Source organism: Sinocyclocheilus rhinocerous, unplaced genomic scaffold (genome assembly GCF_001515625.1).
Source record: "Sinocyclocheilus rhinocerous isolate Xijiao unplaced genomic scaffold, SAMN03320098_v1.1 scaffold1294, whole genome shotgun sequence".
Lineage (NCBI taxonomy): Eukaryota > Metazoa > Chordata > Actinopteri > Cypriniformes > Cyprinidae > Sinocyclocheilus > Sinocyclocheilus rhinocerous.
In genome coordinates this window covers 2,400,685-2,417,047 of record NW_015656157.1, presented here as the reverse complement: position 1 = coordinate 2,417,047, position 16,363 = coordinate 2,400,685, and the positions used below count along the sequence as shown (strand labels likewise).

General features: G+C 34.4%; 2 protein-coding genes and 1 long non-coding RNA gene across 3 annotated transcripts in view; 2 read left to right on the top strand and 1 right to left on the bottom strand.

Moving 5' to 3' along the window:
- Positions 1–3,456, bottom strand: part of LOC107719603 (ATP synthase subunit delta, mitochondrial-like) — a 6,408-nt gene extending 2,952 nt beyond the window's left edge. The window contains exons 1-2 of the mRNA XM_016527077.1: positions 3,202–3,456; positions 1,544–1,697 (exon numbers count right to left, since the gene is read on the bottom strand). Coding sequence (XP_016382563.1) covers positions 1,544–1,697; positions 3,202–3,315 — 268 coding nt within the window. The 5' untranslated portion in view covers positions 3,316–3,456. The remainder of the gene's footprint in view (positions 1–1,543; positions 1,698–3,201) is intronic.
- On the top strand, positions 1,132–1,549 carry LOC107719604 (uncharacterized). The gene is made up of 3 exons (XR_001637533.1): positions 1,132–1,325; positions 1,421–1,425; positions 1,506–1,549. It is a non-coding gene; the product is annotated as an uncharacterized LOC107719604 (long non-coding RNA).
- Positions 3,457–6,572: 3,116 nt separating the features above from the next.
- Positions 6,573–16,363, top strand: part of LOC107719602 (voltage-dependent calcium channel beta subunit-associated regulatory protein-like) — a 24,173-nt gene continuing 14,382 nt past the window's right edge. Inside the window, exons 1-5 of the mRNA XM_016527076.1 lie at positions 6,573–6,917; positions 9,372–9,448; positions 12,012–12,157; positions 14,714–14,793; positions 15,008–15,226. Coding sequence (XP_016382562.1) covers positions 6,899–6,917; positions 9,372–9,448; positions 12,012–12,157; positions 14,714–14,793; positions 15,008–15,226 — 541 coding nt within the window. The 5' untranslated portion in view covers positions 6,573–6,898. The remainder of the gene's footprint in view (positions 6,918–9,371; positions 9,449–12,011; positions 12,158–14,713; positions 14,794–15,007; positions 15,227–16,363) is intronic.

Below are 16,363 nucleotides of genomic sequence, written 5' to 3'. Positions count from 1 at the left end.
TTTAATTTTCTGTAAAGCTGCTTTGCAACGATTTGCATCGTGAAAAGCACTATACAAAATAAACTTGAATTGATTTGAACTAGGCAATCTTAACCGCGCCCGAGCGCGTTTGACCCCCAAAACCAGGTTCATTTGACTAATGTGATCGCTCCGTGTTGCACTCCGCCGCGGTTCGTTTAGCCGGCCCTGGCTCGGTTGGAAGAGGTGGGCGAGAGCGCGGTTCAGTTGGGCTCGGGCGCGGCACGCATGTAGTGTCAGAGCGCTGAACTTCTGATACGTGCAGCATGATTGTGTGAACATTTCTGAGCGGCAAAAGTGATAGATCTGTAAAGCAATATATTGTGAGAGGGCCGTGTGTTACCGCGTCCCAGACGACTCAAAATAATAAACCACAAAGTTAACAAAACGATGCACTCCACTGTGCTGAGCGAGAGCGCTTCTCTGTCTTCATGTGCTATCGGAAGCTTCCTATTTCCCACTTATGAAGTCGTGATTACGAGCACGTTGCATTCTTTTCTGTTAAAAATAACAGTGAACAGTGGTTTGTGAATGTTGATGCTTAGCCTAAATAATTTTATCGGGAGCGTTCATGTGAGCGCTGCTGCAGTCTTAGGCCCACCCCAAATGCTCTCATTGGTTGAGACGAGTGGTGACACCCATTCCTAGCCAGTACTGATCAACATCCCACCCCTCCTGTGACCATGGTTTGTCTGTATGTGTATTCAGAGCCAGTGAGCAACGGACTTTCATAATTAAAAAAAAAAATGCATTAATGCGCGATAAAATAATTGTCGGCGTTAATCACTTAATAACGATAACGCGTTAACTTGCCCAGCCCTACTTTAAATATATCCTTTTTAGCTAATTTTTAACAAATTATTTGATTAATTTGGTTGTTTGATTCCATGTCAGAGTTTGAGAAGAGGTTCAAATCATTTTAAAAATAAGTAAGTTAATAAACATTTAAACAGTAAATGATAAATAAACTTTAAGCATGGCACTAGCAACACCAAAGTCATGGGTCAAATTACCAGGGAATGCATGAACTAATAAAATGCAATGTAAGTCGCTTTGGATAAAAGCGTCAGCCAAATGCATAAACATCAATTACAGAAAGATGTACAGAAAGATAAAATCTACATGAAATTATATCTACCCTTTGCTCCACGGTTAAAAATGATAAAGACTAGTGAAAACTATTTTTCACTTAAAGAACTAAATTAACAAGCACCATAAATTTGCTTAATGGATAACTACACTATGCATAATCCTGAAGGAAGAATAATCCTACACGACCCATAATGCTGAAATTATCCTCATGGAAAGTCTGTCATTTTTTGGTGTTTTACCAGCTTCCTTGGCTATTTTCATGGCAAGTAGGTTCTTTTTGCTTCATATCAAATACTGCAGTTCATCTCAGATCTTGTTGGTTTGGAATTTTCTGAAATCCCTATAGGGAAAATGAATGGAACCAAGGCCAAAAGAAGTGGGTGCCCATTATTGAGCATTTTAATGGTTGGTATAACAGCACTAGAGAACTCACCGAAATACTTAGTAGAGGAACCATCGTCATTGAAGACGGTGACTACGCCGGGCCGGAGCACCTGCAGTGTGGGGACGTGGGCTGGGAGGATACCAAAAGCACCTGTCAGTGTTGGGACATCAATCTGTTTTACGCTGGCTTCCTTGAAGAACACCTGCAAAATACATAAGCTTCACTGCACCAGATGAACACAGTTTTTGATGTTAAATATGAAAGCTGGCAACCAAACTATTAAAAGATTGAACTGCCCAAAGGGACAACGAAGCTCAATGCATTAACTATGACCGCTGTGCCCTTGAACAAGACATTTAACCTCAGGTCACTCTAGGGAGACTTATTACAGTGACAGTGCACTTAGAAAAGATGATGAAAAAATAGAAATTACAATTATTAAATACAAAGCACCTGATCAATTGGGAACATTTCTTTAAAAAAGAAAAAAAAGTTCTGCTAAACACAGGGTTCCAATCCCATCTGAATAACGACAGCAATCACAGGACAGTGATCAGTTGTGATACTAAATAAGGACGTTACAAATCATTTTTTGATATTGTAAGATTGCATTCACAACAAGTAGAAAACAAAAAAATTATATTAATTATATTTTTAAATTTACCAATGCTTAGAGAAAAATGCATGACAAAAAAGCTCCAGAAATTTTAAATGTGGGGGCACCAAAAATACAATATGGTGATTCTAACATTAGATATTTTATATCCTGGGGATGTGTTTAATACTAAAACATAGTAACAAAGTACAGCTGTCAGATTTGTTCTGTATTCCTTATGTTCTGTTTGATTGTTTTTTTTAATGATATTTGTGCATTATTTACATACATTAATTACTCTGACATTTGATATTGATCTGATTTTAAAATTAGCATCCAACTGTACAGATTGTCAAATCATTTATTTTTTATAAAATTTAAATTTACAACCGTTTCTATTTTATAAGATTCTATTAAGTACCCATCATTCTGACAAATTGTATTGTAGTTGTTTTGTACTAATCACACAACACATGCTTTTTATTTTATTTTTTAATTAGAAAAACATTTCAAAAAATAAAACAAAAATGCTCCTGAAAATCAAAATAATATTAAATAATTATATTAAATAAAAACAACAAAAATGATTTTCTGTCGCTGATTAACTATTTAAATATAATAATAATTTCAAAATACCCTTAAATATTTGCAGGTTTTGCATGAGTGTGAAAACATGTCAGATCAATGTGTAAAAAAACAAAACAAAAAAAAAAACAAGTCAAGGTGATCGGTAGCAATGCTAACAGTCTGCTAAAGTCATTCAAACTTTGGTCCATGTTTTACAAACCAAAAACTAAATCTTATTTATTTTTATGGCGTCAAAATTTTACAATGTTACATTAAATGCGTTCGCTTCAGATGCAAAATTATTAATCTACACCACAATATCTTTATATATTGACGAGTTTAGCCATGAAAGTAGCACGCTCAGCATGCACGAGTACAAACGAATTAAACTGCAACTAGAATAACGAGGATCTCCATGACAACATGAAAGTATATCGAGATATTCAGAACTTATAACGTTACTCAAATAATCGTAGCCGGTGTCCATGTTTAGCACTCGCGTGTTAGCGGAGTGTGTGTAGGCCTGAGCCCGGAGCGTCGGTACCTGCGTCGGCGATGCGAAAGTGAAGGACATCTGAGCGGCGGGCGCGTCGGCATAACAGCGCGCGTGTCTCAGCGCGGGCACCGCGCGACGAAGGAGAAACCTCGCTGCCATCATTTTTACCACGTAGTAGCGACCCAACGTTTACAGCACGGTAATGCAGAGCCTCGGCTTCCCAGTCCACCCTGACAGACAGACAGTGCGCGGCTGATAGGACAAGGGCACGGGCGACCTTTCCCGTCAGGCCTTGCGAGGACTGTGGGGCTGATGGGACATGTAGTTATTTTCCTTCTTCTTCTTCTTCTTCTTCTTTCTTTTACTGGCAACCGCACTTAACAGTGCATTACTGCCATCATCAGGTAGCTTGGATCAGAAACATTTCCTCTATCTCTTAACATTTTCTAACTTAATGCGGAGGGTGTAATTAATTCACATATATATATAAATATATATTTTTCAACATTTGTCATGCCATTTATATATAGATTTGTTTTAGCCTTATCCCAGATTTAGATTACACATTAAAATAAACATTAAAATGTTAATTATTATTATTACACGTATTATTACAAGTGTTATGATGATTAAACAAGGAGGGAAATTAACATAATTTTAACATTTATTGTGTAAAAATGACGAATGATTTTTTTTTAAATGCGAAGGGTATTATTTATTCACATAATTATTAAAGTTTTTCAACATTTGTCATGCCATTTTTATATAGATTTGTTTTACGAATGATGTGCTGTTGTTGTTTTTTTTATTCAAGAAACAAAAATGATACTGTACGAATCTATCTTTAGGAGAACATTAAAGAGCATTAACAGAAGAGCAATAAATAAATAAATATTACATAAAATAAAATTATAACTATAATTTACAAACTTAATTCAATAAATAAACGGAAACATTAATAATTAATAATCAGAGGAAATAACTGAATAAAACACCTGAGAATATATTGATGTCTATCAACCTTATTTTATTGAAGAAATGTTTGAACATTACAATAAATTTGAACAATTAAGTCCACATACACAAGAAAGAAGAACAATCTTAATCTGTAAGACAGCATTTAAGAGTAGAGAGAAAATAAATAGGTTACATAAATAAAATAAAGTAATAATAATAATAGCCTAATAATAATAGGGCTAATAATAATAATAATAATAATAATAAAAACATACATATAAACTACTAAACAATAGTTCCAATTATCTACAGTGGGGGAACTATACAAGAAACAAATTCCTCCATGAAATCTAACAGTATGTCATTCTTTTTGTTATTAATTTGAATTAGACTCTTTCAAAGATTCCATTTCTAATAAAAAATAAATTACATTTTGGTATGCATTTCGCAAATTTGTGTTTATGAATGTAATAGCCTTATCTTGCAAAATGTCAACGTTAACGACATAATTTGTAAGTCGCTTTGGATAAAAGCGTCTGCTAAATGACTAAATAAATAAAAAAATAAAAAATAAATAATCATTCTGCTTTTGTGTGAATTAGTGTCAAACATCTTTTAAAGAGAGCATGCAATTAACATTTCTTTGAACAAATAAAAAGGCACTAACATCAGACCAAAATCTAAAAGACAAATCGCATTTATAAAACAAATGAGACAAGTCTTCCTCATGTGCGTTAATGCAACGTCTATCAACTTTTTTTAAAATTTTTATTTTTTTTATGCTTTATTAATTCAATGCCACAAGAACATGAGGTATTACATATTCACATGATCAAATTAACATTATTAGCTGCCAGAGAAAAAAAAGCAAAAAAAGGGAAGAAAATTACATAAAGTTCAATGCTTTCAGAGCATTACATGTTTTCAGTGCTTTTTTGTTTTTTGTTTGTTCTAAGAGATTTACATATAATTTAAAGTCATTTATAAAATGTGCAAAATTTGGTTTACATTGAGCCCACTTCTTCTTATGTATATGGAATTTTCCTAACAAAATAAACAAATGTATAATATGTTGTTCTTTACAATTCAAATTTTCGTTTTCTGTATAAAAAAGTACATCAAATATACTAATTTCTATCATACACTCTATTTTCCTGTTAATATAGAATTCCAAATCCTTCCAAAATAATCTCGAGTAAATACAATGAAAAAAAATATGCAAAATAGTTTCTTTTTCTTGACCACAAAATTCACAGGTATACGAAATATTAAGCTTAAATCTTTCCAAAACATGCTTAGCAGGATAAATTCGATGAAGTATTTTGTAAGACACTTCCTTAATTTTGTTATTGATACAAAACTTATTTGGCAGTTTCCATGCTTTAACCCAAGAGATATTATCAAATAAAGAAGACCAAAAAAATCTTGCTGCAGGTAGGGACACAGAACAAAGAGCATTCCTTATAATCGTATTGCTACACTGTACCAATGTTGTTCAGTTCATTCAGAGAGCGCACGTGACGTCCCAGAGCGCTGCGGGTCCGCAACAAACCTGGAAAGGTCCAACAGAGGGCAGTCATGATGAAGAACAAATGTTATTTGAGACCGGTAGCTATTCTTTAGTAGGCCTACTTATGCGGCTGTTTTAAATAACGGTGGATATATTATGAATGCATTCGGTCATTTGAACAGAGTGAAAGTAACCTGTAAGAGACTGGTGTCAGCGCTCTGCACTCACCTTCCTCAGCCCCGTAGAGCCCACCCAATTTTTCTGTTAATATAGAATTCCAAATCCTTCCAAAATAATCTCGAGTAAATACAATGAAAAAAAAGATGCAAAATAGTTTCTTTTTCTTGACCACAAAATTCACAGGTATACGAAATATTAAGCTTAAATCTTTCCAAAACATGCTTAGCAGGATAAATTCGATGAAGTATTTTGTAAGACACTTCCTACGTCTATCAACTTCTCACCCAACAATTCTCAGTTAGTGACGTCATTTCCACCACAACAAAGTTTTTCAAAAACATTAGTGCACTTATCAGTGAATAGTGTATACGACCAAATAAGAGAAGATGTGTAAGGAAAACGAGGAGAACAAAAAGATAATTGTCAAAATTCCTGTTTATATGCATGTATGTTTCATGATTTTCAACTGGCTCTTAAGCCATTAAATAGCTTTTAAAGGCCTTTGGGGCACGTTGTCACAAAATGGCCTTGTGTGGAGTGAACCAGGCTGTATATTTGTTCCTTGTCAATAATATTCACATTCATGTCGTTTTTTATTGTAGTCTGTTTCAAAAATAAACTTGATGATAGAAATATTCACTGAACATATTCACTAAAAAATGACTATAAGGGCGTACGACCAGGAGGGGGCGCTCAGTAAATACCAATTTAACATTCATCGCACGAATTGAATTGACTCATATTTGTTCAAGCTCAAAGTGAGCAATGAATAATGACCCACCTCAGTGTTATTGCGCTCGTTTATTCAGCACGATATATTCGTTAACCAAAACTGCAGTGAGCCCGGACCGCCTGGGGATGCCCGTTCCTGGGGACCCAAATGGGGGATCACCTCATTTCCATAACACGAGGACAGGACGAGCGCTTGACAGACAGACACTTGTGATTTCAGGAACGCTGCACCTCACGGCCTGCGCTCCTCACTGGGCGCCGGGAGAGTGGGTGTGTTTAACGGGGCACTTCATTCATAAATACAACCAGATTTAAAAGCCCGAATCCCAGAGAAGATCGGAGAATCGTTTGCGAGCGTTTTGTCTCATGGAGCACGTGAATTATAGTTAGGTGAGTTTTGTCGGCTTGTCATTTATTCACGCTGCTTTTGTTTCCGTGACGAGCGTCTCGGTTTTACAGTGACATCGTGCTTTATTCTTGGAAATGATGGGAGTCTAAAATGCGGAAAACAGACATGGTTATCGATCAGATATAGCATTAACGATTGGGAATGAGATTTAAATATGAGTTTGTACTGCCTGTTGATGCTCACATCGCTGTTATTTAAATTTATTCATGAAGAATAACTAGTATCTATTTTTATATTACTAATGCTTTTTAAATGACTAGTGAGTGGTCCAATACTGACTAATCAATCATTAGTAACTATTCATTTAATCCTAATGCTTATCTCAATATCTAGTACTCCAGCTTTAGAATTTAGAATTTATGAGACTATTGTTTATCACGATTGTTACAAGAAATACATTTTTTAATCTAGTTACAGTAGATTTCTTTATGTCATATTAAATGACCATGCAGAATAGCTACTTTTATAGTTATACTTTAAATATTACCATGTAGGTTACGATTAAAAATGTTAATTGATAACAATAATTAAAAAATAGTACTAGTGTCTAAAAGATACTAATATCTGCTCGATTAGTAGTAAAACTGAAGAACTAACTTTTTAAACAGTTACAGTGTTATTTTATCATTGAGATACAATTATAGTTTTTAATAATATTTTGAATTAGTTTTTTTTGTATTTATATGATCTGCTTTCATTTTGATTTTAGTTAAAGTTTTAGTCATTGTGTTTTTGTAATTGTTAATCATTTTTATTTATTTATTTATTTTTAGTCATTTTAGTACAATAGCTTAAACTACATGCAAATGAAAAATGTAGCCTTGGCAACTAGCTGAAATTAAATAGAATTTAATTGAAGGATTATTCTATAATTTATTTGAGTTCAGTTAGAATGTATTTTATTTCAAGAGAAATTCCCCCTTTTTTTCTTTGTATGGTTTTAGTTTTAGTTAACTAAGAATCCCAGTAGTTACAAGTAACTAAAATAAATACTGGTCCCTAATGAATATTAGTCAAAATGGAATAAATACCAATAAATTTGAGTACAACTTTGAGTACTCGTCTGAATGAATTATATATTTGAACAAAAAAATAAAAAAATTTCCAACTGAAATAAAATGAAATTGGTTGGATAATCAGTAGTGATTCTAAAAAAAAAAAAAGATAATTGTTGGTATTGTATTACTTACTAGTGATTAAACAAACATGTAATTAATTAAACATGAAGATACTATAGTTAGTCTCAGGAATTAATGTTAAAATGTAAATCATTTATTAAAGGTTCTATAAATAATATATAAGAAATGCTTACAGAGAGATTTTTGAATGTACTACACCTCCACAGAGTCTGCCAAGAGCATATGTTGCATAACGTTCATGATAGTTAGTGGATTGTTAGGGACTGTAAAATATATTTCTTCCGGTAACCTAAAATGAGAACTCAAACTAACTAGTTTTAATTCAAAATATAACCGAATCAACTTAACTACTTAGGCTACACCAACAAAGGTTGTCTTTAATGTGCATTTTGCACGTTTTCACTTTTTTCGCAGTGTATCATCAAGCAAAAATATTTAATTACAAAGAGAATTGGTGAAAACTAAATAAATCACAAGTGCATTGACAGTGACAAAGTAATTAAAAAGGGAAATCTGGCAATGCCATTAAATCTGAAAGAACAGTCCGGAACGGTTCAAACGGGTCTCTGTTGATTTGTTTTAATAACTATACCTAATAATGCAGTACATTAGGCATCTCTGTGAACACTACAACAGCATCATGCATTCGAAACACACACACACACAAAAAACAGCTTAAATGAAATCAGGAATGCTAAAGACCTTGAGATGGAGAAAGAGAGAGAGAAGCTATGAAAACAGGTAGGTGGGCAGAAGCAGGATGAGTATGCAGCAGGAGCTGAAAGCTTTGCAGTCCGACCCTTCAAACACGCTGCTATCTCTGCATCTCTTGCACACAAACACACGCTGCCTTCAGATAATGGGAGAAAAGGCAGCATCGCAGCATTAAAGAAACGAGGACTGCTTGGGAGGTGAGTGCAGGAGTCAAAGAGAGGTTTTTTTTTGCGGTTTATGCAGAAAGCTGTGGTGTTGATGGTATTAAGGGGAGCATATGCTGCCGGGCCTCAGCCACTGGATAAAAGAGGAAATGAAAAGGGATTTTTGGGGAGAAAGGGTGACATTTTGTCACAGAATTATGTAAGTATGTGTTTGTATGTACAAGAGTTGCATTCAGATATATTTAGAAGGAGATTGGGAACTATATTTTTGTTTAAAAGCTGAGTATTTAAGGAAGCTGTCAGTCCAGGGATGCATTTGTTTTATTTTCCTTGTGAAGGAGAATTCAAATCCTTCTTTAGTGCCATAACTGGCTTCAAAGCAGCTGCCTGACTTCCTGTAATGTCTTCCTCAGGGGGGACACTCTCTCTGGCTTGGACCATGAGCAATGAGTCTGCCATATGGACAAACCAGAACACAACTTACCCCACCGTAAGTACTTGTGCTTCTCCTTCCTGTCATTACGTTACTTTCATTACGCCCATTCCCTCTCTTTGCAGCGCTATCTCCAGTCATGCAAATTGAAAATATCCTGTTCTGCGTCCCTCGTAATTGGATCCACCGCAGGATCTAAGCAAATTAGCCCTTGCAAGAGAACTTTGAGTCAGACCGAATCCATCACGCAGTCAGACGATGTGATGGAGCATCACAAACCAGAGTTACTGTCAGGAGCTTCAATTACCGGCATAAGCAGCATCATTAGGTTAAAAAAAAGACGTTTATTCAGGAATAGTGACTAATTCCAGGATCCTCTGGGATTCTGGACTTCATAAATATATAGTTTACCTAAAAGTGTATTATTTATTTACTCACCTTCATGTTGTTCTAAACCTGTCTGACTGACTGACTTCAAAAAAGGAAAAATTTTGAAGAACGTCCTGGCTGCTCTTTTCCATGCCATTACAGTGAATTGGGAATGAACCTTTCAATCTTCAAAAAAGATTCATTAGCACCATAGAATTATCATAAATGTGATCAACATGACTCATGCTCTATATTTTGAGTCTTCTGAACTCATATTGTAGCTTTGTTTGAGGAACAGAAAGAAGTAGTGATGGCGGATCTGTACATGAATCATTCCTTTGAGCCAGACCTTTTCATTGAATCAGCTGACAAAATTGTTGTTGAAAACTTAAGAAAGTCATACAGCTTTTGGAACAACAGAGGGTAAGTAAATGATGACAGAATTAATGATACACCAAATATTTTTTTACAGAAACGAAATTCTAAATTTAATTTAGCCGAAACCCTGAACCGAAAATAATCTCTCTATATTTTAGCCAAACAAATTTTACATACTACTCTAGGATCATTTTTGGTTAAAGGTCAAAATTTAAGGTCAAAACTGATTTTTTTTCTCACTGGAATTTAGTGCATCATTTGACAGAATTGTAATTTTTGGGTGAACTATCTCTTTAATGGGATAGTTCACCCAAAAATTTAAATTACCACATTGTTTACTCACCCTCAAGCCATCCTAGGTGTGCATGACTTTCTTCTTTCAGACGAATACAATCAGAGTTATATTAAAAAATGTCCTGGCTCTTCCGAGTTTTATAATGGCAGTGAACTGAGATTTTGAAGCCCAAAAAAGTGCATCCATCCATCATGTAAAAGTGCTCTACATGGCTCCAGGGGGTGAATAAAGGCCTTCTGAAGTGAATTGATGGATTTGTGTAAGAAAAGTATCCATATTAAATACTTTATAAACAGTAATCTCTAGCTTCCGCTTACTGTCGTACACATGTTCACAAGAGTACTTTTTTGATGGATGCACTTTATTTTGCTTCAAAACATTTCTGCCTGATTGACCATAAAATTAACCCTAGACTGCTGTTTCATGTTTATTTTGAATACATTTTTTGGGGGGGTATCCCAATGTAGCCTTGTTGGTTCAGTCATTTTGAATAATGTTTTCTGACTTGAATAAAAGCAGGTAATTTAGATATTACACATTTTTAGAAAGCATTTTGTTGGATTTGTATGGAGTTTCAATGTTTTTTTTTTTTTGGAAATTAAAATACTATTGATGTTGCATTATCAGTTTACAAATTCTGGGATCCTTAAAGCACCAGAACTGCAATGGTTTTCTGAAGAACTACAGAATAAAAAGTTCAGAACGTAAACTTTTAAAAGTGTGAAACATCGTTTTGTCCATTTTGCTGTCCCTTGTGAAAACAAGTTAGCCAGACTATTCTTGAGACCTCCACGATGATGCTACTGTCCATGAAACAGTTCCCAGTTTCTCCACTGAGAACATCCTTCGCTCTTGCCAAGCTAGGATAATGGCGGACTCAGTGATAAATAGCTTTCTGCCATTTATAGTTTAATGAAGAGAAATCAGTCTTCCAAACTCTTTCATTAACAAAGTAATAGACCTGATCTGAATAAACTCTATCCAGATCTTCACCTGAACAATGGCTGGTAATTAGGATGTTCTGCTCCGCCAATTGAAACACTGTATAATGTAAGAGTAATTGTAAGATGTTTCAAAGGCTCATTCAGGCCTTGTTCTTATGCTCGTATTTAGCATTCTTACCATTGAACATCTCTTCGGGGACATGAACGAAGATGACATTTAAGCAGGTGGCAGGGCGAGAGGTGTTGTATGGCTTTGTGCTTTGATGTCTTTGAGGAAGGAAACTTCTGTCTCTTCCATTCTTGTCTCTTAAGGTCTCCGCCTCAAGATCTTTCTAAACTTGTCTTTGGAGTGGTGAACACTGTACTTAACATCTCAACTCAGACACAAAAGCCCCCACACCTGAAGATCCTTCTCTCCAGATACTGGGCTTTATGTAATATTACCAGAAGGACCACTCTTGAACAAAGGGCTTTTATGCAAAAAAAATGTCTGTGGTTTATGTCTATGTCAGTAAAAGTTGGACAATAGAATTGGAGAAACCTATATAATGTGAAAATTGAAGTCATGCGGTTTTACTCGGGAGAAGGAATTTCCATCGTGACTGGTTTGTTTCTTTCACTGGTGTTTACCTAGGACGTCCCGCTGTCATCAGGGACACAGAATGGCTATGTCCTCCTGCTGGTCCTCTTGTCCATCTTTGTCGGGGGGACGCTGGTCCTGCTCTCTGTCCTTCTGATTGTCTGTCGCCGCTGTTGTGAAGGGGACAGACGGCATGCATGGTAAGAACTACCCCGCGCAACTTATACATTCACAGGCCCCTGAACATACTTGGTTCTGGATGAATATTTCTGTCAACCAATCAGATTTTTATTTTTTTTAGTTTATTTTAGGGATTTTAGTATTTCAACATAGCATTTCCCACTTTGTTCTTTGTCCCGAAAAATGTCATGTGGTGCGATCAAATTATATATTTAAATAATATATTACCTTCATATAATATTTTAAGTTAGTAGTAGTAATAGTCAGTTATTTTATTATTAGCTATTATAAGATATTTATATTTATTATAATAAACAACATTTATTAATATTTTTAATTAGGTTTATATATATATTTCTTCATTTTTCATTTAAATTTTAGCTTAAGTTAGATTAGTAATTTTAAGTTTTAATTTTAGTACGCCAATGCAACATATATAATTTTTTTAAAGTTTTTCATGTTTAAGTTTTTCATCTAATATCTATATTTTCTTGTATTTTAATTCAGTTTCAGTCTCATTTACTGAAAATAATTGCAGTTTGCACTGTTTATTTAGTTGCCAAGGCAACATTTCTAATATCTTTTAAGTTTTTAAGTTTTTAATTTAATATTTCATATTTCATTTAATACTTTTAATTTTCATAGTTTAAATTTTTTATCTTTTCAGAGCAGTCCTTGAGGAGTCCATTTATGTGAAAAAATTTTTTTTTCTTTATACAGGACTATTTTTTTTTATTTTTTATTATGATTTTATGTTTGTAAAATATAAAAAAAGATCCATGTTAGCATATTGTATTAGTGATTGATATTAATACAATTTTGGATTTTTATTTTTATTTCCATAATTGGTTTCATTGCCTGACAGATGGTCGCACCAAATGATAAGACTGCATGAGGTTAAGGTTAGAATGCTTTCACACAAGACATGTTTTTACATTTAGAAGAGTTTTCAGCTTGAAACCTTTCATGAAAAACATAAATGTACAATTTAAAAAATAGCTCCAATAAAATGAGAAAATGCGTTCTGTGAATATTGAGAATATACATTATGATTGTCGCTTACAGCGCGATGTTTGCATGTTGGTTTGCATGTTGACAGATGATGCGTATGATTGCATTTGACACTAAATTCTGCATCAAATAGAACCGTAACGCAGAGATTCAACTGGAATAAACTGTTCCTCTAGTGAAGCCAAGGACGCTCAGCCCTGAAAATGTTTTCTGTGCACATTCCTCACAGCCTGGCTGTATTTCTCAGTGGCTGCTGAGAGGTGTAGAGTCTGCCTGCTCTCCAGGCTCACACAAATGACGAGTATAATGAGATCTCATAGCAGCCATCAGCCGCGATAAATCACTCCTGGTGCGGGAGAGAGTGCTCTCTAGCCAACACCCACTAAAACACACACACACTCGCAGTGTGCCACCGATCACTGTGGTTAGAGGACTGGAAACTCATTTCCAGTTTCTCATTACTTACAGTGCCTTATGGCGAATGAAACTGTATATTGTCGTAATAAAGCCGGTGTTGTTATTGTGCCTATCATACGGCATTTATTTAGATGTCAACGCAGGTGAAAGTGAATGAGATTTTTTTCACAATCATTCACAGCTGGGAGATTTTTAAAATCTGGTGACTTTCTCACTTGCATAACGTTTAAAGACCCCATAAAATCACGTTTTGGGAGGACATCTCGATTGGTTTCAGTTACATCAAAGCCATGAACTGTGATTTACTACATTTGTTGGAGAAACAATTTTCACTCAGAAATTGCTAGTAAAATTCACGTTTAATTACAAGGAAATGACAAGTAACACACTCAATTAAACATGCAAGGTTGCAAGTGGCATTGGGGGAGGGACATTCTCATTCTAAACAGCATTTGATTGGACACAAATCTGTGGTGCACGATGACATCATCAGTATTTTCGCTCAGTGTTTTTTTTTTTTTTTGAAAGAAAATGACTGTAAATTTAAGTTTTAACAATGTATATTATATTGTTATGTTTACTAGGGTATACAGTACTAGAATATTACCTGAAATCTAATACACATGGATTAAAAGGCACAAATTCTTAAATTTAATTTGATTTAATTGTATTTTTTTTTATTTCTTGTTTTTTTTTTCCTTGTCCAAACTTAAATGGGAAGTACATCTTCAAACTTCAAAACCTTTTAGCATTGACAACACCAATAATAATAAAAAAAACATTCTTTTTACATTAAATATATTATAATTTACTTTATAATATAATATAATGCAATGGATTTTAATGCAAAATTAAAATACTTTAACATTATTTACATAATATAATATAAAAGGGATAAAGGGGTTTTGAATCAAAATTAAAACAATAAAAAATTGTGTGAAACAATAGAATAAAACCATTTTAAATCATTTCATAAGATATAGAACGATGACTTTAATATGGGTTTTTTTTTGTATTTATTTATTTTCCTTTTTGAGTGAAGTCCAGGAACTTGTTTGTCACCATATTTTGAGAATGCCCCAGTTCTGCATGTTATGAATGAGATGAACATGAATTTGAATTTGACTGGTTACGTGTTTGCATTGAAGGTTCATTGTTTGCCTCAGGGCTAGCGATGACACAGAGAAAAGTAATACCACCTATGTGGAGGAGGCCCAGCCAGTGCATGGTAAGAACTTCACTAAAAAAAGTTCATGTTCATATGTCAACCTCCCAGTTACAGTTATTTATGAAAAGATGTAATGCATTTGCATGTGTATTTACATAGAGCTTCAGGGAAAGTGTCAAGGTCAAGTCTAAGTGACAGTCTCACATACATCAACTGAGGGCATCATGCGAAAAACAAACACGTCCTCTGGTCTAATCTGTCTCTCCCCGCACAGAGATTACGATTCGCATCGATGAGTCAGATTGCCTGTCGGCAGCCAGCTCCCACGACATGGAGACAGAGCGTTTCCTTTCCACGGGCACAACCGGCCGCCGGGTCTCCTTCAACGAAGCAGCGCTCTTCGATCACAGCAAGAAAACACAGGAGAAAGGTCGAAGGTCAGCCGCCCACTCACTCATACCACACACTCCTGTTCACAGCGCTCACTACCGCAGCAGACTGCAGCTTTCATTACTCATTTGTGTGTGCGTTTTACATTTACATCTGGGCTTGTCAGATGCATGAGCTGTTGATGAATAACAGGGACATTAACTTGCTTGTCAACATCAAGATTTTGGGTAAAATTAATGACAGCAAATTTAAAATTTTGTAAAAAAAAAAATATATATATATATATATTAATCACCTTTTTCTTTGTAGTAATTAAAAAGTCACATCATTTGACGAATTAATATTTGCAAGTAATTTTCTTTATTTATTTGTAATGTCATAAAAATGGATGCATAGTAAGTAATAAAGAATTATTATTATTATTATTATATTAATATTATATTAAGGGGAAAAAACTATATAATATAAAGTCCCACTTTAACCTTTCACTTCAAAATAAAAACAATATTTTTATTCTAAATCTGTAAATGAATTACTTCATACAAGATAAAATAAATTCACAGACCACTATTATCCAATGACAAAAAAACAATAGAATATTTAAGAATATTGTAACGAATTCAGTCCACTGAAGGCGAGCGTAGTGAAGAACCCATGTGCAGTTTATTTACAGTGATCCAAACATCATCCGAGACTTGACTTGACATGAACAGACTTGACTAGAACAGACTTGACTTGGCATGAACAGATTTGACTTGAACAGGCTTGACGAGGCATAAACAGACCAGACTCACTGACAGCAGGTTACAACATCAATACACGACCAGGTACAATGGGAACATGATGGCTACTTATATCAAACAAGAAGGGTCACATGACATGAACAAACCAATGGGAAACAAGACACATGACTAAGACTACCAATCAGAACATGACAAAATGAACAAGAGAACCAATGGCATGAATACATGAGGGCAAGGGACGCATGACACAAACAGGGACTATGACTAAACTCCAAAATAAAAGACATGAAAACATGAACAAGAAACACAACCCAAAACACCACATTACATTATTATTTTATTTATTTCTCTTTTTCAGAAATACTGTGTTGTGTAGTTTTTCTGCTAAATAAATTCTGGTAAATATTTTTTTCTGGTAAATATTCCTTAACAAATAATGTTTTAATAATAATTGTATTAGTAGTAGTAATACTATCATTACATTAAGTAATATATTT